Source organism: Labeo rohita, chromosome 11, assembly GCF_022985175.1.
Source record: "Labeo rohita strain BAU-BD-2019 chromosome 11, IGBB_LRoh.1.0, whole genome shotgun sequence".
Taxonomy (NCBI): Eukaryota; Metazoa; Chordata; class Actinopteri; order Cypriniformes; family Cyprinidae; genus Labeo; species Labeo rohita.
The window spans coordinates 13,541,620-13,566,550 of record NC_066879.1 but is presented as its reverse complement, the minus strand read 5'-3'; the positions used below and the strand labels follow the sequence as shown (position 1 = coordinate 13,566,550).

The window sequence follows — 24,931 nt, the reverse complement described above, 5'->3', positions numbered from 1 at the left end:
CAAAATAAAGTTAAATAACAGAAAAATGACTAGCAGAAAATGAGACTGATATTGAGCGACTTCTTAAACCAAACATTATTTTTCTGGCTAAAGCACTGAGAATGTCAACCAGCAGAATTTAAAATGCTGAAAAACCTAAAGATTGAACATTAAAAGCGACAAGAAATCAATGCCAATTCAAAAACCTCCTAATGCATATTACACTCAAAAGCTTTCTGAGAAATCTAGACAGCAGCTTTAGTCCGTCAGGCCACTGAAATGCACACAATAACTATAGTTTATAAGCACAGCCTATGCTTTTCATTGAATAAAAACTGCCTGTCGTCCAAAAATGCAGTCCTGTCAAATTCTAAATCAGTTTCCACTCAAATCTCAAGCTTCAGCAAAGACCAAAAGTCTCACAGAATCCGTGAGAAAGGGAGTGACTCTTCCTGAAATGATAACAAGTGCTTTTATCATCAAAATCAGCAATCATTTCCACTGCGACAACATTTAGCATTTCAAAATGTGGTATCTGAAAGATTTGCGCTGATGATATACAACTTCAATGCAACAAACCAGGAACCAGCATCTTGAGAAGACAAAAGCTTAAACATAACAATAATTAGCTTATTCATAATGATGCCACATATTTGAGCTGTTTTGGCTTGTAAATGGTGCTTGATCTGTGCAGATTTCTCTCCTGATTCACTTTCCACTAGAGGAAGCCTTATTATGAATTATGGAGTCATATTTGAGTTTAAAATGTCTTAATGATGGATTTGTTTCAGCTTTTGTCTTCTCAAGATGGTGTGGATTACTTTTAATCAGCTGTTTGGACACTCATTCTGACGGCACCCATTCACATCCATTGGTGAGCAACTGATGCAATTCTACATTTCTCCAAATCTGATGAAGAACTCATACACATCTTGGATGGCCTAAGAATAAGCAAATTTTCATTTCATTTTTGGGTAAACTATTCCTTTAAGTAATTGTTTTGAGAATTTCATCAAACTTCTATCTGGTAAACAACAAAGTTAAGCAAAATTACTTTGATTTGATTTGTCATTTCATCACTTGCTCACCAATGGATCCTCTGCAGTGAATGGGTGCCGTCAGAATGGGAGTCCAAACAGCTGATAAAAACCTCACAATAATTCACACCACTCCAGTCTATCAGTTAACATCTTGAGAAGACAAAAGCTGAAACAAATCCATCATCAAGACGTTTTTTAACGCAAATACGAGTCAATAATCCATAATAACGCCACATATTTGAGCTGTTTTAGACTGTTTTGGCTGGTAAACGGTGCTTGGTCTGTGCAGATTTCTCTCCTGATTCAGACCGGACCACTTTTCTACTGGAGGAAGCGTTATTGTAGACTCGTATTTGAGTTTAAAATGTCTTAATGATGTTTTTGTTTCAGCTTTTGTCTTCTCAAGATGGTGTGGATTACTTGTGGATGTTTTAATCAGCTGTTTGGACTTTCATTCTGACGGCACCCATTCACATCCATTGGTGAGCAACTGATGCAATTCTACATTTCTCCAAATCTGATGAAGAAACAAACCCATACACATCTTGGATGGCCTAAGAATAAGCACATTTTCAGCTAATGTTAATTTTTGGGTAAACTATTCGCTTAAGTCATTGTTTTGAGGCAACCAACAAAGTTAAGTAAAAATACTTTGATTTGATTTGTCATTTCATCCCTTGCTCACCAATGGATCCTCTGCAGTGAATGGGTGCCGTCAGAATGAGAGTCCAAACAGCTGATAAAAACATCACAATAATCCACAAGTATTCCACACCACTCCAGTCCATCAATTAACATCTTGAGAAGACAAAAGCTGAAAAAAATCCATCATTTCAACATTTTTAACGTTTTTAAGCGTTATTATGGATTATAGACTTGTATTTGACTTAAAAACGTCTTAATGATGGTTTTATTTCAGCTTTTGTCTTCTCAAGATGGTGTGGATTACTTGTGGATGTTTTAATCAGCTGTTTGGACTCTCATTCTGACGGCACCCATTTACATCCATTGGTGAGCAACTGATGCAATTCTACATTTCTCCAAATCTGACGAAGAAACAAACTCATAAACATCTCGGATGGCCTGAGCGTGGGACATTTTCATTTGTAATTGAACTAAAACGAAACTCTCTCACCTTGAAATTGCTCGCGTTGACCCATGAGGTTGCCAGACTGTCCACCATCCTGTCCAGCATGCTCTGATCATTTTCCAAGTCATGTGACTTCTGTCTGTCCAGGATGTAGTCTATGATTTCCGGCCCCACTTGGAATCGTCGTCCAACCTCCTTCTGCGTGACCTGCGCCACTATGTACTCCATATTGGGCTCCATGATTTCAAGATGGACCACGACTCAGAACAACACATAAAAACACAAACACTGGCCAGAACAGAGTTTTAGATCCTGTTAATCCAAAAACACAATCCTGAAGGGATGTGGGATGCAAAACGATGCTGGAAGTATGAATGCGGGATTGTGGATGACGTGTTAATTGAACGATATTATAATCGACAGATCAAACACTGGTGGTGTAAATCCATCTGCAGGGAAATCCTGTCAAACAGCCAGTCCATCACTCTAAGCCCTGCAATGCAAATTAAAATATAACAGCTCAGGTTACAACTGAGAGACTCATATGCAACTATTACAGAAGGTTCAAACGCTCACTGATGCTTCAGAAGGAAAAATGATGCATTAAGAGCAGGGGGTGAAAACTTTTGGAACTTCAAGATCAGGGTAAATTTAACTTATTTTGTCCTCTGGGGAACATGTAAATATCTTCTGTAGCTTCTGAAGAGCAGTACTAAATAAAAAAATATGATATTTAGGCAAAAGAAAAAAAAATGTACACATCTCCATTCTGTTCAAAAGTTTTCACCCCCGGCTCTTAATGCATTGTTTTTCCTTCTGGAGCATCAGTGAGCATTCAAACCATCTGTAATAGTTGCATATGAGTCCCTCTGTTGGGATCAAGATGAATATTAAAATCATACAGTCATTTTTGGAAAGGGTTCAAATACACAAAAATGCTGGAAAACCAAAGGATTTTTCTGAAGAACAGCAGGCAGTTTAACTGTTCAGGACAAACAAGGGACTCATGAACAACTATCACTAAACAAAAAAACACAGTATTAAGAATCAAGTGTATGTAAACTTTTGAACAGGGTCATTTTTATAAATTCAACTATTATTTTCTATTGTGGACTATATGTAAACATATTTTATGTGAAATATCTTATTCAGCTCAGTACTAAATAAACAATTTTGTATGATCCCTCTTATTTTGATAAAATAATTAACAGTTTGCAGATTCTGAAAGGGGGATGTAAACTTTTGACCTTGACTGTACTTTCATGCTTGCTTTTATTTTACTTTAAATGTACATAATACCTGTTATTATAAAAAGACTTCTGTTGTCTGATTGATAGTTTAGAGTTAATTATCAAGTCAAAGCTCTTTTAGTGTAATTGTACAAACGTCCACCTTCAGCTGGTGCGTCACGCGTCTTTTTGCTGTCAAATCTTGACTGATTTTTATCCAGTAAACATCAGAATAATTGTAATCATATTTCCAGACAAAAACTTACTGCAATGAAGCAGCCTGGCTTTACTTGATTCTCCATCAGTCATTTTTTTCATCTCAGATCTAAACATTAGGATCTTAAGAACGTTTATTTGTTCATCTCTTAATCATCACTGGACTGCATCACATTATATGTTTGGATCATTTCAATCTCATCTTACTAAGACATATTATTTGAGACTGATATTTATATAATTTTATGTCAGTATCTGCTATCCTCTTATATAGGCCTCACTGATTTACATTACAAGCATTAGAATCACTTTTAGTCCATATAAATATCAGCATCTGCACCAAATGTCATATCTTTGCTCATTTTGGGTCTTTGAATAAAACCTAGGTGTTTTTTCCTTCATATTCTCTCTGTTTTAGACTATATGAGCCATAAAACCTGATGTACCAAATACAAAAACACATACTTTGAGGGTTTTTTCTTGTCTAAACTTTCACTAAACTGTTCAGTTTCTCAGATTTCTCTATTATTTAATATATATTAGGCTTTACAGGGTCAATTTTAGCTAAAGTAGTTGTATCTAAAGTTTGCTTATCATCCCTATCAATCTTTTTCAGCAATGCAAAGTAAGCTTATGGGCGAGACTTCCGGTTCGTTAACCGCTAGTGAAAATAACGAGATGAAAACAACGTGCTGTAAACGGTAAAACTTTGCACTACAAACCAGTGTGTTCATAATTAAGATAACACATTAAAATAATATGGTAAGACGTACCAATTTGCAATATAAAGCAGGAAAACCAGCTGTTTTGTACAGCTAAAATTAGCTGGATGTGGATGAAACCGCAAGCCACACCCATAAAATTTACAAATGTCCGCCGCGGCTCTAACGAAAAATGGATAGTGGATGAAGTGCTCGTTTTTTCTTTTAATTAATCTATAGCAATAATTAGCAATAAATCACTATTACTTTGAGATTTCTAATTACTGTAGCTGTATGGTGCAGATAAATATACCATGAAAACTTCAACCAAAAAGTAATGAAACATGTAAAAGATGATGTAACTCGCATCATGCATGCTATTTTTGAAGACATTAGCAGTCGCGTTTCATCCATTAAACATTAATGAGCAGCTGCTGTGATTGCTAATCTAACTTTAGCAGTGTTTAATTTCACCTAGCAGTTGTTTAGCAGCTGTCTGGCTAACAGATCTCACTATAAACAGGACGGGCTGCTTGACACTTATATGCTAACACAAACCCCGGAGCTTTCAGGGAAAACCCAACGGGTGTTAAGCGCTACAAAACTGATAAAACATTAGCAACACTAGCCAGCGTCGCGATATCGTTGCTTGGTAACGGCGAATAATGTTGGTTGTTATTAGCAACAGCTCTAGAACCGCACGAGGCCCGAAGAGTGTTTACAAACACGCGCGCGACATCATATCTCAGCTCGTGTGTTTTAAAACACAAAAGCTTCAAATGCATTTATTTACACCCCGAATAACACGGCTGGAGTGCAAAAATAGTCTTAACTGCTATATGCACCATGCGTTTCAATATGTAAACATCGTTAAATCAATATAAATTTACATGCAATTAATGCATTAATATTTGTTCAGATAATAAGGACACAAGTGTAGTTTGTCTTATAGATATTTTTACTTGTTTGTTTTTAACATAAACAGTGTGAAGTAAAAGTTTTGTTTTAATAATGTCTAGCTATCTAAAAATTATATTTTGCATATCCCTACATTATTTTTCATGCATGCATGCATGTAAATACCATGACATAATTATAGCAATTCACGGTATAAGCATCACCACACCATGGCACCTTTCTGTATTTCACTCAGTACAGCATTCAACTAATTTCAAGTCTATTTTCTAGTTGCATGTGCATTATTGCACACGGCTACTCCTGTAAACTATAATCTAAAATCTCAATCTGGATTGGCTACATCTAACTTTCGTTTCACATAAGCTTGCAAATAAAACAAAAACCAAGACATTACAATGAATAAATCCATGCAACTTAACAAATAATGATATAGATATGGACATTATAAATGATGCTGTGTTCTTACAGTTCAGTGTTTGCTTTGCATGCATGACTGTAAGAACGTATCCCGCTGATTGTTACTGCATGCACAAACTAGTTTCATTGACAGTGCACGCAAAGCCCAGCCACAGCATGCTGAGTCAGAACGCAACTAGTGATAAGCTGGTGGGAAAGCTCGTTTGATAACGGACGTACCTGGCATGTCGCTCTAAACCCGTTACATGGGAACCGTTTCCCGTGGGTTGATCATCAGTTGATTTTTGGAAGGAAACAGCAGTGATCTCCGCCCATTGTGCGGCTTCAAACATGACGATGGCACTGCGCATGCGCCAGATTGAGGCGCAAGCGCGACCTCTGCCGTCTATTCTAAACAACCCAATAATTATAGCCCGCCATCTGCTGTCTGTTCATCTCAGCATTATTACACAGGATAAGCCTCCTTTATAGTATTTGTCATGTAAATTGTGAAATTGTCAGTTAAAAAGAAGAAAACCGCTAACGTGGTAACGTTACAACGAGGTAACGTTCTGGTAAGATTCTCTCAAAGTAATGAATAAACATTCCTCCAGTAACGTTATAAGAAGGTTCGTTTTCATTTCTGGTTTAAATCTTGTCTTTAATAATGTTAGCACAAACACGTTATTTATGCATTATTTATGTAACGTTTATTCAGAAACGTTTTCTAAAAAGGTTTTCAAAATGTTACTACTTTCAGAATGTTCAGAGAACATTCAAAAGTAACATTACTGTAATGTTTGCTAAATTATACGATGAGATGTTCCCTTAACGTTCGTATAACCAAGAAAACATGTTTATAAACATTTAAAAACTGGACGTTTAGACTGATCAGAGAGCTTTCAATAGTTTCATAACTTAATAGAAACTTTAGTAAATCAACTCAATAATTATAGCGCCATCTGCTATCTTTTCAACTTATTATCATCACACAACAGAGACGCCTCCTTTTTAATATTAGTCATATAAATTATGAAATTGACAATTAAAAAGAAGAAAACCGCTAACGTGGTAACGTTACAATGAGGTAACGTTCTGGTAAGGTTCTCTCAAAGTAATGAATAAACATTCCTCCAGTAACGTTATAAGAAGGTTCGTTTTCATTTCTGGTTTAAATCTTGTCTTTAATAATGTTAGCACAAACACGTTATTATGCATTGTTTATGTAACGTTTTTTTCTGAAACGTTTACTGAAAGGTTTTTATGTTACTACTGTTTTAGAACATTCAGAATACAATAAAAAGTTACGTCCCCCTAATATTTGCTAAATTATACAATGGAATGTTCCCTTGAAGTTAATAAAGTTTGTAATACGTTTCAAAACTGGACGTTTAGAATGTTCAGAGAACATTCCAACAGTTTTCATAACTTCATAGGAACTTTAGAAATCATCTCAATAATTATAGCGCCATCTGCTATCTTTTCAACTTATTATCATCACACAACAGAGACGCCTCCTTTTTAATATTAGTCATATAAATTATGAAATTGACTATTAAAAAGAAGAAAACCGCTAACGTGGTGACGTTACAACGAGGTAACGTTCTGGTAAGATTCTCTCAAAGTAATGAATAAACATTCCTCCAGTAACGTTATAAGAAGGTTCGTTTTCATTTCTGGTTTAAATCTTGTCTTTAATAATGTTAGCACAAACACGTTATTTATGCATTATTTATGTAACGTTTATTCAGAAACATTTTCTAAAAAGGTTTTCAAAATGTTACTACTTTCAGAATGTTCAGAGAACATTCAAAAGTAACATTACTGTAATGTTTGCTAAATTATACGATGAGATGTTCCCTTAACGTTCGTATAACCAAGAAAACATGTTTATAAACATTTAAAAACTGGACGTTTAAACTGATCAGAGAGCATTCAATAGTTTTCATAACTTCATAAAAACTTTAGTAAATCAACTCAATAATTATAGCGCCATCTGCTATCTTTTCAACTTATTATCATCACACAACAGAGACGCCTCCTTTTTAATACTAGTCATATAAATTATAAAATTGACAATTAAAAAGAAGAAAACCGCTAACGTGGTGACGTTACAACGAGGTAACGTTCTGGTAAGGTTCTCTCAAAGTAATGAATAAACATTCCACCAGTAACGTTATAAGAAGGTTCGTTTTTATTTCTGGTTTAAATCTTGTCTTTAATAATGTTAGCACAAACACGTTATTTATGCATTATTTATGTAACGTTTTTTTCTGAAACGTTTTCTGAAAAGGTTTTCAAAATGTTACCACTTCATGAATGTTCAGAGAACATTCAAAAGTAACATTACTGTTTATAAACATGTTTATAAATGTTTATAAACATTTAAAAACGGCAACATTTAAATTATGCATTGTTTATGTAACGTTTTTTTCTGAAACGTTTTAGTTGGGCATTTGTCTAGGTTTTCGAAATGTTACTACTTTCAGAACGTTCAGAGAACATCCAAAAGTAACATACCTGTAATATTTGCGAAATGATACAATGGAATGTTCCCTTAACGTTCGTATATAACCAAATGTTCGTAAAACATTTAGAAACTGGACGTTTAGACTTATAAGAGAACATTGAACAGTTTTCATAACTTCATCACACAATAGAGGCGCCTCCTTTTTAATATTAGTCCTATACATTGTGAAACTGTCAATTAAAAAGATGAAAAAATGTAATTCAAAAGTCAATTAAGAATAATAAAACCGCTAACGTTACAACATTGTAACGTTCTGATAAGGTTCTCTGAAAGTAATGAATAAATACTTCCAGTAACGTTTTAACAATGTTCATTCAAAGTTTTCTGGTCTTTAATAATATCAAAACGTTGGCACAAAAAACCTTATTTATGCATTATGTAACGTTTTTTCTGAAACGTTACATAGGTTTTCAAAATGTTACTATACTTTCAGAACGTTCAGAGAACACTCAAAGTAACATTCCCGTAATATTTGTAAAATTATACAATGGAACGTTCCCTTAACATTCGTATAACCAAGATTTATAACCAAATGTTCGTAAAACATTTAAAAACTGGACGTTTAGACTTATAAGAAAACATTGAACAGTTTTCATAACTTCATCACACAATAGAGGGTCTCCTTTTTAATATTAGTCCTATACATTGTGAAACTGTCAATTAAAAAGAAGAAAAACCGTAATTCAAAAGTCAATTAAGAATAATAAAACCGCTAACGTTACAACATCGTAACGTTCTGATAAGGTGCTCTCAAAGTAATGAATAAATACTTCCAGTAACGTTTTAAGAATGTTCATTCAAAGTTTTCTGGTCTTTAATAATGTCAAAACGTATTTATGCATTGTTTATGTAACTTTTTTTTCTGAAACGTTACATATGTTTTCAAAATGTTACTATACTTTCAGAACGTTCAGAGAACGCTCAAAGTAACATTCCCGTAATATTTGTAAAATTATACAATGGAACGTTCCCTTAACATTCGTATAACCAAGATTTATAACCAAATGTTCGTAAAACATTTAAAAACTGGACGTTTAGACTTATAAGAAAACATTGAACAGTTTTCATAACTTCATCACACAATAGAGGCGCCTCCTTTTTAATATTAGTCCTATACATTGTGAAACTGTCAATTAAAAAGAAGAAAAACCGTAATTCAAAAGTCAATTAAGAATAATAAAACCGCTAACGTTACAACATTGTAACGTTCTGATAAGGTTCTCTGAAAGTAATGAATAAATACTTCCAGTAACGTTTTAACAATGTTCATTCAAAGTTTTCTGGTCTTTAATAATATCAAAACGTTGGCACAAAAAACCTTATTTATGCATTATGTAACGTTTTTCCTGAAACGTTACATAGGTTTTCAAAATGTTACTATACTTTCAGAACGTTCAGAGAACACTCAAAGTAACATTCCCGTAATATTTGTAAAATTATACAATGGAACGTTCCCTTAACATTCGTATAACCAAGATTTATAACCAAATGTTCGTAAAACATTTAAAAACTGGACGTTTAGACTTATAAGAAAACATTGAACAGTTTTCATAACTTCATCACACAATAGAGGCGTCTCCTTTTTAATATTAGTCCTATACATTGTGAAACTGTCAATTAAAAAGAAGAAAAACCGTAATTCAAAAGTCAATTAAGAATAATAAAACCGCTAACGTTACAACATCGTAACCTTCTGATAAGGTGCTCTCAAAGTAATGAATAAATACTTCCAGTAACGTTTTAAGAATGTTCATTCAAAGTTTTCTGGTCTTTAATAATGTCAAAACGTATTTATGCATTGTTTATGTAACTTTTTTTTCTGAAACGTTACATATGTTTTCAAAATGTTACTATACTTTCAGAACGTTCAGAGAACGCTCAAAGTAACATTCCCGTAATATTTGCAAAATTATACAATGGAATGTTCCCTGAACTAAGAAAACATGTTTTTAAAACATTTAAAAACTGGACGTTTAGAATGTTCAGAGAGCGTTCCAATACTTTTCATAACTTCAAAGGAACTTTCGCAATGCATTTTGGTTAACTGACATATTTTGTTTTGCGTCTGTAAGATTTATATGCACCATTGTTGAATCGCTGAACAACAGCACTAAACCTGTTCACCATGCGTTCTTGTGTTGTTTTACTCCTCCCATCATATATAAATCATGTTCCTCCTGCGCCACGCGAACCGAAACGCACTTTGACAACATGTCGTTTGAAACCGAACGGCCACGTATTACACTATTACTGAAATACGCGTTATATTACATCTAAAACTAAATTCTAAATCGCTGTCGAAAGTAAGGAAACAAGAATCGAGATGACAAATGAAAGACAATCGTGTGACTTCCTGAAGTGACTCCGCGCTCAGGTGAGTTTCTGTCTTCACTCAGCTGTAAACAGGGTTAAAATATATTTGTGAATTGTTTTAATGGGTTAAGAGATTTAAATATGTCATGTATTTAAATATATGTACATACGCACGACATAATATTATTTTAGGGATTTAATATGTAACTTATTACTTCATGTAAATGATCAGAATGTTGCCTGTTCGTTTCTCAAATACATTTTTTAATTTTTGTTATTATTGAATATATATATATGCATATTAGAAAAGTGTAAAAGTGAATTCAAGTTAATTGGGACACTTTTTGCCATTGAGAGGACTGGGTAAAAAATGAAATTATATATGTATTTAATTATATATGATTTGTTTAACTTTATTTACTTTTAAATATAAAAATACCATTAGTCCAAATCCAAAATATTTTGTAATTTTAAATATATATCTAATACCTGAATACCTGCATTTAACCTATATATTCTTGGTTTCTTTCTCAAGTGTGTCAGGAAATGTTACATATAGATTATCAGTGATAAAGCATATCTTTCGTCTTTATCAGACTGACTCTTCCTGCCAAATGTTTAACTGCTTTTTTATTTTAACGTGATTTATTTTTTCGATGAAAAATGATGAAGCATCACTCCATTACATTTCGCACACTTAGACAAATGCTCAAACTAAATCTATATTGCATAAAGGTAAAGTGTTTTGTGTAACTGCTTGCATGGCAGATTCTTTCAGTTGTGGTCTGCAGTTTTGCACAAGCTGCAGAATCTTGGCACACTGAGATAAAGAGTCATAATGCAGTGTGTCCTATTTAGGGACTGCATGGGTGGATGTTACACTAAGGCCTATTTTCCCCGGTAGAAAACAGCGCTGACCTCTTTCTTACGCCGTCATCTGGTCACTGACGGTTTTCAGAAGTCTTCTTGGTTTGTGTCAGTCGGTGAAGATGCAATGCAGAGTCACACACGGCATGTGCAAACACGCTCAGATTGAACCATAAAATAAATGCACTGTATGAGCAGCACTGTGTGCATGCTCTATTGAAGCATACAAACATGTTGTTTTTTATCGCATTTAGGTTTATATATTTACAACAAAAGCAGTGAGCGTTACCTTGCAAATAGGACAAAACTTTTCAGTTTTTCACACAAAATACCTCACCTAATGTGTTCGCAGATTTGTGTTGGATGTTATCATTGGAATGGAAACAATGATATTTTATTTGCACACATCATACTTTTTTGCTTGTTTTAGTTAATGTCATAAAACTAGCGAGCTCAGCCAGTAGTAGTACTGACAGTGTCGTGTAAATACGACTTAAGACACAAAAAGGGAGGAACAGACAAACCGAATCAACTGAGTGAGTCATTTACACTGGAACCGCTCCGATTGATTCGAACTCGATCATACCGTCCAAGCGATTCACTAGCAAAAACCAGGTCAAAAGAGCCATTTATTGTCGAATTTTAACATTGCTTGTAATATAAAAAAAACACAAACCGGAGTGAAACAAGCTTTTGGAAACTCCAAATCGGTTAAACTATTGGGTCGCAAAATGAGTCACTGTTTCGAAGCGCTCCAATTGGATCGCGAATCATGTAATTCAGATCAGAACTTCAAAGCGCCTATCACAAATCATTTGATTCAGATCTGGACTTTAAAGCAAGCGTAGCGAATCATTTTATTTAGATCAGGACTTTGGAGCACAAATTGCGAATCATTTTATTTACATCGGAACTTCGGAGCGCGGATCACAAATCATTTGGTTTAGATCGGAACTTCAAAGCGGGTTCGTGAATCTTTTGATTCAGATCGGAGCACGATTTGCGTATCACTCGATTTAGATCGGCTCAGGAGCGCGGACTGCAAATAATTTAATTCAGATCGGGACTTTGAAGCGCAGAGCGCGAATCATTTGATTCAGATCGGGACTTTGGAAAGCAGAGTGCGAATCTTTTGATTCGGATTGGAACTTCAGAAATGTATCTCGAAACATTTTTTTTTAGATCGAACTTCAGAGCGGGTTTGTGAATATTTTATTCAGATCAAGACTTCGGGAGCAGGTTAGAGAATCTTTTTTCCTAATTTATTTTTTTATTAAACATCAAACCATAAAGGCAGTACACAAATTAGTCTTTTTTTTCTTTTGCATGTTTTTTTTTGAGTAAAACCATGGTTATTTTTGTAAGAGATTTGTTGGCAGGTTAACAAAAAAGTAATAAATTTACACCTTAAGGGATAATAATATGAATAGATGCAGTTTTCACTGTTTTAGGATTAACTTTCGATACACTTGTCTAAATCAACTTTGAATACAGAGAGGTTTAGAACCATATTTTTGTTTATGTATGTGAAATTTAGCTAGCGGAAAACGTAGCTATATTTTTCTATACAATATATTTTTTAAACAATCCAAAGAAAACATCTTTAAAACAGACAGAAAATTCACTTACAAAATGAGATCGGATGAACATTAATAAATCTGATAAAAATGTCTCTGTATTGTTTACTGGCAAACAAGTGAATGAATCTTCGTCAGAAAAGTGACAAAAACAGCAGCTTGAATCAAACCTACACACATGAAATGTTAATCATGAATGTTCACTGAATGTTCTGAAACAAGTAACAACATTTAAAAAATGTTAGATAAACGTCCAAAGACGTATGAATAATGTTTTTGTGTTTATGTTTAGAGAACATTATTAAAGACCAGATAACTTTGAACAAATATTCTGCTAATGTTACTAGAAGAATGTTTTTTCCAAATTCGTTCAGATACCCGACCCACATGGCCCACAGAAGCGGTCAGTACACCTCTCTAAACTATCCCGAGGAGAATGACGAAACCAGGAGTGAAGAGTTTGAGTCAGATCTTCACCCAGATGTTAGTCACACCCATTCCACAACCATCCCACAACCCAGGCAGATCATTCACCAGCATAATGCGGTGAGCTACACTCAGCCCTTTCTATCTGCATCATTCGCCCATCAGACGCCCTTCCCCAGCTGGGACGGACCCATCAGGGCGGATTCTCCTCATAGTCTGCCCTCCTGCCTTCCATCTGCCATCTACCAAACACTCTCAGAAGGTGGCTCGTTTTTTCCCAGCAGGCCTCACTCTCTTCCGGGCAGCTGTAGTCCGAGTCTGGAGAGTCTGGATTATCCTAGATCTCTGCGTTCGTTTCCTCCATCGGCGAACCTGTATCACCATCCCTCGCCCTCGTACCCCAACGCTTACCTGCGGCCGCCGTACTGCGGTCAGTACGGTCCACCGCCGCATCACATGATTCCGGTCCATCACTGTAGCTCCAGACCGAGACATCAGCCTCCCTACAGACCCTCAGGTACGTTACGTTCAAAAGTTTGGGACTGGGATGATTTTTAAAGGAAATGTCCAGCTAACAAAAATGTGTTCCTATAAAGTTGTAGATGTTTTCTGAACATTCTAAATGTCCAGTTTTTTATAAGTGCTTTTATAAAATGGTTATTCCATATATGTAGTAAGGTTTCACAAAACAAAACAGAGCAAATAAAGTGTAATGATTTAAATAATAACAGTATTCTCCCACCAAACGATATAGTTCCTCAAAAACAGTTGTGGTTGCAACAAAGTGGTTGCCGATCCACACACAGAAGTAAACAAAGGTGTATGTTTGTAGAGTAATTAACAACAGCTTAGAACACGGCTCAACCAATCAGAATCAAGGACCGGAACTATCCGTTTTATAATGTTACTTTCAAATGTTACTCTGAACATTCTAAAAGTAGCAACATTTTTTAAAAAAGCATGAGATAAACATCAAAACATTTCAGAAATAAAATGTTCCATAAATAATGTTTTTGTGCTAATGTTTTGAGAACATTACTTTTTTTTTTTTTTTTTAGCTGGGTTAATACTTTTATTCAGCATGGATGCATTAAATTGATCAAAAGTGACAGTAAAGACATTTATAATGTTACAACAGATTTCTATTTCAAATAAATGCTGTTCTTACTATTTATCCTGAAAAATAAAATGCATCAAGGTTTCCACAAAAATATTGTGCAGCACAACTGTTTTTAACATTGATAATAATCAGAAATGCTTGTTGAGCAGCAAATCAGGATATTAGAATTTCTTATTTTTAAAGGATCATGTGACACTGACAACTGGAGCAATGATGAAAAAAATTCAGCTTTGATCACAGGAATAAATTACATTTTGCAATATATTCATGTAGAGAACAGCTATTTTAAATTGTAATAATATTTTACTATTTTTACTGTGTTTTATGATCAAATAAATGCAGCCTTGCTGAGCAGAAGAAATATAAATAAAAAAAACATTCAAAAAAATTACAGACCTCAAACATTTGAACACAAGTGTGCCTTGTAGGAAAATTATAATTTAATTCCTACAAATAAAGTTTACAGGTTATTAAGATGAATATTTTGGATGGTTTTCTAAAAACAAAACAAAAAAAATAATAAAAACAATATTAAAACATGCTTCTATAACATCAGGCTGTAAAATGTTTGGTTCTAATTGAGAGAAATAGAAATAAATAAATATGTTCCACCCATCATTTACTCACCTCTATTAAGTTCCAAAATCATTTGTTTTTTTTAAACAAAGATCTTAAACCAAAAATGCAAGATGTTCAAAGTGCACAAAAAGGGACAGAAACAACACATTTCCATTTGTGCATGAGAAATAGCAATGTTGCATTTGGTCAAGTGACAATAAAAATCTGATACAAGGCATCTAAATCTAGAAATCTTGAATTCAGCACAAGCGCTTACGTACAACAACAGCTCGGTTCTCACGTTGTTTCACAGAAGAGTCAGAAAAACATGTGGTTGAGACAGAATTTACACATAAGAGTTCCTGCTAATTCAACCACAAACTCTCAGAATCACTGCTGGCCTATATGTGTCACGGGCGGTAAAGGATATCTGGGTCCAAATGCAGGGGAAGAATAATTTAATATAACAAACACAAATGAACGTAAACCCAAAAGGCCAACACGGCACAAACAGAATACTAAATGAATAAAACAGGGAACACGGTCAAGGCCAGATCAGGAACACACAAAAGTACATACAAGACAAAAGACAATGCAGACCTGACGCAGGAGTGAGAAGTGAGAGTTCTTATACAGTAGTCCAGAGTGTGAACAGCTGTGAGCGTAATCAGTGCAAATGACAAGACAGACGTGAACAATCAGGGGAGTGCAGTGCAAGGGGAACAGCGACCTCGAGAGGCTGAGGGAAGACCCACAGCCCCGATCATGACAGTACCCCCTCCCTACGGAACGGCTTCCAGACGTTCCCAAAGTCTGGAGGGAGGAGGTACGGAGGAAGGCAACTCAGGGGGAGGGACGGCGGGCCAGGCCCGTGCAGCACAGTCACCGCCGCGTCAGGAACAGAGAGAGCGGTCACCGCCGCGTCCGGAACAGAAGGCACGGTGAGGGCCGCGTCCGGAACAGAGAGCGCGGTCACCGCCGCGTCAGGAACAGAGAAAGCGGTCACCGCCGCGTCTGGAACGGAGATAGCGGCCGCCGCCGCGTCCGGAACAGAGAGCGCGGTCACCGCCGCGTCCGGAACAGAGAGCGCGGTCACCGCCGCGTCCGGAACAGAGAGCGCGGTCACCGCCGCGTCTGGAACAGAAGGCACGGTGAGGGCCACGTCAGGAACAGCGAGCGCAGCCGCCTCCGCGTCAGAAACGGAGATAGCGGTCGCCGCCGCATCCGGAACGGAGATAGCGGTCGCCGCCGCGTCCGGAACGGAGATAGCGGTCGCCGCCGCGTCCGGAACGGAGATAGCGGTCGCCGCCGCGTCAGGAACGGAGAGAGCGGTCGCCGCCGCGGCCGGACCAGAGAGAGCGGTCGCCGCCGCGTCCGGAACAGAAGGCACGATGAGGGCCACGTCAGGAACAGCGAGCGCAGCCGCCTCCGCGTCAGTCCGGAACAGAGATAGCGGTCGCCGCCGTCGCCGCCGCAGGAACAGAGAGCGCGGTCGCCGCCGCGTCCGGAACAGAGAGCGGTCGCCGCCGCGTCCGGAACAGAGAGAGCGGTCGCCGCCGCGTCCGGACCAGAGAGAGCGGAGCGCCGCCGCGTCCGGAACAGAGAGCGCCGCGTCCGGAACAGAGAGCGTCGCCGCCGCCGCGTCAGGAACAGAGAGAGCGGTCGCCGTCAGGGAACAGAGAGAACGTCCGGAACAGAGAGAGGTCGCCGCCGCCGCGTCCGGAACAGAGAGAGCGGTCGCCGCCGCGTCCGGAACCGGAACAGAGAGCGGTCGCCGCCGCGTCCGGAACGTCCCCGGAACAGAGGCGCGTCCGGAACAGAGAGCGGTCGCCGCCGCGTCCGGAACAGAGAGCGGTCGCCGCCGCGTCCGGAACAGAGAGAGCGGTCGCCGCCGCGTCCGGAACAGAGAGAGCGGTCGCCGCCGCGTCCGGAACAGAGAGAGCGGTCACCGCTGCGTCAGGAACGGAGATAGCGGATGCCGCCGCCTGCCCGCGGAAGAGCGTCTCCGCCCCCGCCAGAAAGCAGGGCCGCATCTGCGCAGCCTCGGCCCTACAGGTGTCCATCCCCGCCAGACAGGCGTAGATAAACTCAAAACGAGCGGCCGACGCCGCCTCAAAAGACATCCCCGCCGTATCTGGAACAGAGCGGGTGGTCGCCGCCCCCAAGCGGGCGCTCGCCGCCGCTAAACGGGGGGACGCCGCCTCCCTGAAAAAATTCCTCCCCGCTGGACCCATCTTGGAGGTCTGCATTCTGTCACGGGCGGTAAAGGATATCTGGGTCCAAATGCAGGGGAAGAATAATTTAATATAACAAACACAAATGAACGTAAACCCAAAAGGCCAACACGGCACAAACAGAATACTAAATGAATAAAACAGGGAACACGGTCAAGGCCAGATCAGGAACACACAAAAGTACATACAAGACAAAAGACAATGCAGACCTGACGCAGGAGTGAGAAGTGAGAGTTCTTATACAGTAGTCCAGAGTGTGAACAGCTGTGAGCGTAATCAGTGCAAATGACAAGACAGACGTGAACAATCAGGGGAGTGCAGTGCAAGGGGAACAGCGACCTCGAGAGGCTGAGGGAAGACCCACAGCCCCGATCATGACAATATGTGGTTATTTTATATTCTGAATATGCATTTTTGGTTTAATTCACAGGCCTGATCCAGTACAGACAAATGGACACGCGCTTCTCTGAAAAGTGAGTCCTGTCATTTATTCTGAAAAAAAAAAGCTTGCAAACTTTATCAGTCTATGATCTCATGCATTGCATGTGTTTTCTGTACGTGTGTGTCTTTAGTGGAAATGCATCTGTGAACTCCAGACAGGCCAGTCAGGGTATCACACACCTGCCACAGGAACAGAGTGAGTACTACTTCCTGTCAGCACATCAACATGACACGTACATGTAATAACATGGATAGCAGGGTTAGAAATAGACTTTTACGTTAAGGTGCATATATGTGCCTCCGGTAGTTTTTTACTTTGGTATAAGTACATTTTATAATTACATTATTAATTGTATCAGTGTTGTCTTTAATGTCAAGTACTTACATTTAGCCAATTACTTAAATCAGTAAGAATACTTCAAATTGTTACCAGTAAAATGGTTTATAAATTCTACATTTAAAAAGCAGGGACATATTACAGGGTATGAATGCAGTATTATGACAAAATTTCGCATGCGAGGGCGCTAAATATCGAATTATTGGGGTAACTTTAACCTGCAGACATGAAAAACAAGCCTGCGGCAACAGTGTTAAAGTAGCTCGAATTCACGGGAAAATGCAGACTTGGCAACACTAGTGTACGCACACTTAACTCTGCGTGTTTGGTTGTGGCTAGATTCCCAGATAACCCACATCCGTCTGCAACATGTCTTTTATCCCTGAAAGCACAGGTAAAACAACCAGTGGCAACAGTGTTAAAGTAGCCCAATTCAGCAGGAAAACCGTGGACTTGGCAACACTGGACGGGTTGGTTCATGTGTGCAGCAGGGTTGCCAGGTTTTACAACAAAACCCAGGCAATTGCTACTCTAGGGGTAAAATTCACATTTGAGGGCAATAAATATTGCGTTATTGGGGTCGCTTTAACCGACGGACATGAAAAACAAGCCTGTGGCAACAGTGTTAAAAAAGCTCAGCTCTGCGGGATAAACTGCAGACTTGGCAACACTGGACGAGTTGGTTCGTGCAAGTTCAAGTTATGCAAAATCTCATGTTATAATCACTGAAGCTGTGAAATGTATCTCTTAAATTCTGCATTTCATTGTTTATGATGAGAGAATTCGCAAGTGCACAGAATTCAGTCAGTGTGCAAGACAGGGTTGCCAGGTTTTTAAAACAAAACACTATCAGGGTTGTGTTTTATTAACGTCTATACCTACCCCAACTCTAAACCTACCCCTTACAACTCTGATAACAAACATACATTACAGAGACGTCTATTTGACGTCTGCATTTACATCTAGAAGATGTATTTTTTAAAGTGTTTGCTCATCTGCAATACGTCTATTTCCTATCAGATGTCAAATAAATGTCTTTTAGATGTCTTTAAGATGTTTATGATTTAGAATGAATGTAAAACTGACAACTTACAGATGTCTTTCAGATGTTTGTACATAGCAGATGCTTTCCAGATGAAGTGATCTCCCTGATAGCACACATACATCTCGGAGATGTCTATTTGACATCTGTATTTACGTCTGCGAGATGTATTTTTTAGATTGTTTGCTCATCTGCAATACGTCTATAGGACATTTCTTATCAGATGTCAAGTAGACGACTTTTAGATGTCTGTAAGATATTTATGATTTAAAATGTATGTAAAACTGACATCTTACAGACGTCTGCCAGATGTTTGTACAGAGCAGATGCATTCCAGATCAAGTGATCTTTAACAGACATCTTGCAGATGTACGTGTGCTACCTGGGAAAGATCACTTGATCTGGAAAACGTCTGCAAGATGTCTGTTAAAGATCACTTGATCTGGAAAGCATCTGCTGTATACAAACATCTGGCAGACGTTTGTAAGATGTCAGTTTTACATCCATTCTAAATCATAAACATCTTAAAGACATCTAATAGACGTCTGTTTGACATCTGATAGGAAACATCATATAGATGTTTCGCAGATGAGCAAACACTAAATGCAGCACACATACATCACGGAGACGTCTATTTGACATCTGCATTTACACCTGGAAGATGTATTTTTTTTTTAGAGCATTTGCTCATCTGCAATACGTCTATTGGACATTTTTGATCAGATGTCAAACAGATGTCTATTAGATGTCTTTAAGATGTTTATGATTTAAAATGTATGTAAAACTGACATCTTACAGATGTCTGCCAGATGTTTGTACAGAGCAGATGCATTCCAGATCAAGTGATCTTTAACAGACATCTTGCAGATGTACGTGTGCTACCTGGGAAAGATCACTTGATCTGGAAAACATCTGCAAGATGTCTGTTAAAGATCACTTGATCTGGAAAGCATCTGCTGTATACAAACATCTGGCAGACGTCTGTAAGATGTCAGTTTTACATACATTCTAAATCATAAACATCTTAAAGACATCTAATAGACGTCTGTTTGACATCTGATAGGAAACATCATATAGATGTTTCGCTGATGAGCAAACACTAAATGCAGTACACATACATCACAGAGACGTCTATTTGACATCTGCATTTACACCTGGAAGATGTATTTTTTGGAGTGTTTGCTCATGTGCAATACGTCTATAGGACGTTTCCAATCAGATGTCAAACAGACGTCTATTAGATGTCTTTAAGATGCTTATGATTTAGAATGGATGTAAAACTGACATCTTACAAACGTCTGCCAGATGTTTGTACACAGCAGATTCTTTCCAGATCAAGTGATCTTTAACAAATACAGTAATTGCTGTTCAGCGTGACAAAAATTGTGCAATATTGATGTTCAGCGATGACTCATCTAAACGCCTCTGATTGGCCCATTGTATTCATAATCACATCAGAAATGTGTGTGATTGGTTTTAATGCTCTATGATGCAAAAAAACACACAAAAAACAGCAACAACAGTTGAGATATAAATGTAATTTTGCTAATTTACAATTTTCTTTCATTTTTACAATAGACGTAATAATAAATTTAATTGTGCATGGACATTTTTGCTGCAAACCGTCTTATTTTCAGACCCCAATGTAGGTCTGTAGTAATTGTTATAAGGTCATTTGATGCAACAGGAAAATACAGTGCAGAGTTTCATGTTGCACGTGTCGGTTTGACCTACTCTTTCAAGTGTGTCGCATGTTTTTTCTCCACACAGGGAAAGTGTTTGTCACATATGAGGCCGACAGTGAAGAGCATCTGAAGGAGATTATTAAGTTTGTGTCTTTGCTGAGGAACAACGGCTTTGACACGCATGTACATCAGTCATTCTACAGTTTTCTGTTTAATCCAGACTTGGTTTTGTGGGTTTGTATTGATTCTTGCGTCTTTGTGCACAGATTGATGTTTTCGAGCAGCAGCTGAACAGCATCAGTAAGATCGACTGCATGGAGCGATATCTCAATGAGGTAACTTTGCGAGGACAGGAAGTGATGTTATTGGCATCTAAACGAATACAGCTCCAGAATCTCTCTCTCTCTCTGCAGAAAGATTACCTAATCATCATCATCATCAGCCTGAGGTATTACGAGACCATATCAGGCATTAATACCAGTGTGGAGGGTGACGAGAGAACATCAGACACTGTGTACATCCACAAACAGGTCTGAACATAACATTCACTTCTTAAAACAGCAGCTCTTCTTTAGCAAATAGCCAATCATGAATCACCTTAACCTCTTCCTAGCCACGCCCCAGTAACCGCTGTCAAGCCCTCGAACAACCAAACCCCAAACAGGCATATCTTCAAATGTGAATGTCATAGAGACATGCGGCTTGGTTTATGTCTTTTATACTGGAAAGCAACCTTTGGAGTGTCATCACTGGCAGCTGCTAAACCACTCCCTAGCAACCAAACAGAGTACCCTAGCAACCATTGAACAAGACTTATATCTCTGCAACAGAACATCGTATAGACATGGGAGTTGGTTCTTGTGTTTCATGCTAGCAAATAGGACTCCCAACATGCTAACAGTGAATAGCTACATGGTAATAGTGATTAGCTAAGAGCTAAAACATGCAAACAATAATACATAGTTGTTAAAACATGATCACATTGCGCTAGCATCGTGCTGTCATTGCTTAGCTAAGTGGTAAGACATGCTAATAGCACGCTAACATCATGCTAATGACACGTTAACTGTATTAGCATTGCGGAAAACATATTAGCATCTTGCTAAAACATGCTAATAACATTTTAATAGTGTTATCCATGTTAACATCTTGTTAAAATTATGTTCATGTTAGCATGATTCTAGCAAACATGTTAGCATGTAATCATGTTACCTTAATGACACGTTAACTGCATTAGAATAATGGAAAACATAGCATCTTACTAAAAATGCTAATGACATGTTATCCATGTTAGCATCTTGTTGAAAACATGTTAGCATCATGCTAGCAACATGCTAATCATGCTAAAAACATGCTAACACATGCTAGGATCGCCTGCCTAAGTGCTAAGACATACTAATAGCATGCTAATGTCATGCTAATGACACGTTAACTGCATTAGGATAATGGAGTTACATAGCATCTTGCTAAAAACATGCTAATGACATGATAATAGTGTTGAAAACATGTTAAAGCATCATGCTAGCAACATGCTAATCATGCTAAAAACATGCTAACACATGCTAGGATCGCCTGCCTAAGTGTTAAGACATGCTAATAGCATGCTAATATCATGCTAATGGCACGTTAACTGCATTAGGATAATGGACTTACATAGCATCTTGCTAAAAACATGCTAATGACATGATAATAGTGTTGAAAACATGTTAGCATTATGCTAGCAACATGCTAATCATGCTAAAAACATGCTAACACATGCTAGGATCGTCTGCCTAAGTGTTAAGACATGCTAATAGCATGCTAATGTCATGCTAATGGCACGTTAACTGCATTAGGATAATGGAGTTACATAGCATATTGTTAAAAACATGCTAATGACATGATAATAGTGTTGAAAACATGTTAGCATTATGCTAGCAACATGCTAAAAATATGCTAACACATGCTAGAATCACCTACCTAAGTGCTAAGACATGCTAATATCATGATAATTACATGTTAACTGCATTAGGATAATGGAAAACATAGCATCTTGCTAAAACATGCTAATGACATGTCAATTGTGTTATCCATGTTAACATCTTGTTGAAAACATGTTAACAACATTCTAATCAGCCTAAAAATATGCTAACACATGCTAGAATTGCCAACATAAGTGCTAATAGCATGCTAATATCATGCTAATGACATGTTAACAGCATTAGGATAACAGAAAACAGCATCTTACTAAAAACATGCTAATGTCATGTTAATAGTGTTATCCATGTTAGTATCTTGTCATGCTGGCAACATGCTAATCATACTAAAAACATGTTAACACATGCTAGGATAACCTAGCCTAAGTGCTAAGACATGCTAATAGCATGCTAATGACACGTTAACTGCATTAGGATAATGGAGTTACATAGCATCTTGCTAAAAACATGCTAATGACATGATAATAGTGTTGAAAACATGCTAGCATCATGCTAGCAACATGCTAATCATGCTAAAAACATGCTTACACATGCTAGGATCGTCTACCTAAGTGCTAAAACATGCTAATATCATGTTAATAACATGTTAATAATGTTGTCTATGTCAACATCTTGTTAAAACATGTTAGCATCATGCTAGCAACATGCTAATTTCATGTCATCAACATGCTAATCATGTCAACATGTTGCTAGCATCATGCTAATTATGTTACCTTCTTGTTAAAACATGTTAGCATCATGGTACCATTAATACTTTTGCTGTTTCCAATAGATTTTAGTGTGGGCATACAATGCAATATTTTAATAAGCACAAAAATGCATTGCACACACAAATATTGAATGTATTTAAACAATAATAATATTATTATTATTAATACTTCCGTTCCAGTAGATTTTCATGTAAGCTTGCAATGTGATATTTTAATAAGCACAAAAATACATTGTACACACAAATATTAAATGCAATAAAATAACAATTATTATTATTATTATTAATTCTATTGTTGTTGCTATTCTGTATTATTATTATTAATACTTTTGTTTCAAAAAAATGTGCTTATCTCTAGTTTTGTGTTTGATTCCCTCCATCAGCTGCAGAGTGAATTCATTCAGAACGGCTGCAGGAACTACAGGTTCATTCCTATTCTGTTCCCGGGGGCTAAAAAGGTTTGTGAAATTCACCAGACAATGCAATTCACCCCAAAGCATTTCAGCGAATCAAAGCATGTTTGTAAGCCTGTTAAAACATTAAACCGGTTAATCTACTCCCACACTGTCTACACTTCACAGACAGATGTGCTGAACTGTAGAATCATGCTTCATGAAGCGAAATACCAATTCTTGTCTTGTCGTTCTCAGTGTTACGTTCCAACCTGGCTGCAAAACACGCACATCTACAGCTGGCCGAAAGACCGGGACGATATTCTGCGCAGGTTAATGCGCGTGGAGAAATACAACCCTCCTCCCATCGGCCCGCTGCCGACCATAGTGTCCATTCCCCTTTAGAGCAGCTTTTCTTTATACTTTTTGGACCAAATTTCTGTTTGAAGAAGCTTTTTACACTTTTTAACTAGTTTGTGAATGGAAAAAGTAGATCTGATATGTTTGAGTTTGTTTCTGTTAAACTGTGACCTGTCAAAGTTACTGTAAAAAGAAACACAGTAGCATAGTATTCACTATTATTGTTATAATAATAATTATTATTAGGCGTTTTGGTACTTCATCAGTTCTTTGCATTGAAAACATAAATATATGCACATTTATTTATAGTGTTACAGTTCTCAGGTTTTTCATTTTTGATTGTTTTTCCTGTTAAGATGTTTTTTTTAATTTTATCTTTCCAACCATGGATCATTTTCATTGTACTTTCTGAAAATGTTTTATGAATTAAAGAATTAAATGTATTAAAATAATGCAACGTCATTATCAAGTAACTATTTATTAATTATCGAATTCACTGTCTTTTTATCTTTTGAGCCGTTTAGCATTTTCATTGTGCCTTCTGAAAGTGTTTGATGAATTAAATAAATAAATCTAATAAAATAATGCAACAATACATTATATTTAATAGTAATATTTCATAGAAAAATACAGTTCACTGTCTTGCAACATTCATCTTTTGAAATGTACATATTGCTTTTCTAGCACTTTCTGAAAATAATTTATGAATTAAATAATTAACTCTAATAAAATAATTCAGTAATACATCGTTATTTACTAATAATATTTCATACAAAAAAAAAACATTAAACTCAA

General features: G+C 37.3%; 2 protein-coding genes across 2 annotated transcripts in view; one reads left to right on the top strand and one right to left on the bottom strand.

Moving 5' to 3' along the window:
- The window catches only part of LOC127172973 (CLIP-associating protein 1), a 77,159-nt gene extending 71,234 nt beyond the window's left edge, over positions 1-5,925 (bottom strand). Inside the window, exons 1-2 of the mRNA XM_051122544.1 lie at positions 5,810-5,925; positions 2,155-2,602 (exon numbers count right to left, since the gene is read on the bottom strand). Coding sequence (XP_050978501.1) covers positions 2,155-2,349 — 195 coding nt within the window. The 5' untranslated portion in view covers positions 2,350-2,602; positions 5,810-5,925. The remainder of the gene's footprint in view (positions 1-2,154; positions 2,603-5,809) is intronic.
- A 4,340-nt stretch (positions 5,926-10,265) lies between these two features.
- Positions 10,266-24,663, top strand: traf3ip2b (TRAF3 interacting protein 2b). The gene is made up of 9 exons (XM_051122122.1): positions 10,266-10,473; positions 13,231-13,799; positions 17,625-17,667; positions 17,767-17,831; positions 20,785-20,882; positions 20,966-21,034; positions 21,113-21,229; positions 23,768-23,842; positions 24,035-24,663. The coding sequence occupies exons 2-9, from the start codon at positions 13,244-13,246 to the stop codon at positions 24,179-24,181; spliced, it is 1,170 nt and encodes a 389-aa protein (XP_050978079.1). The 5' UTR covers positions 10,266-10,473; positions 13,231-13,243; the 3' UTR covers positions 24,182-24,663.
- The last annotated feature ends 268 nt before the right edge of the window (positions 24,664-24,931 follow it).

Excerpts from the sequence above, each read along its gene's own strand:
- traf3ip2b (XM_051122122.1), top strand. The coding sequence starts at position 13,244 with ATGGCCCACAGAAGCGGTCAGTACACCTCTCTAAACTATCCCGAGGAG. Across the intron at positions 13,800-17,624 it reads GCCTCCCTACAGACCCTCAG|GCCTGATCCAGTACAGACAA; the intron begins GTACGTTACGTT and ends TTTAATTCACAG. Across the intron at positions 17,668-17,766 it reads GACACGCGCTTCTCTGAAAA|TGGAAATGCATCTGTGAACT; the intron begins GTGAGTCCTGTC and ends GTGTGTCTTTAG.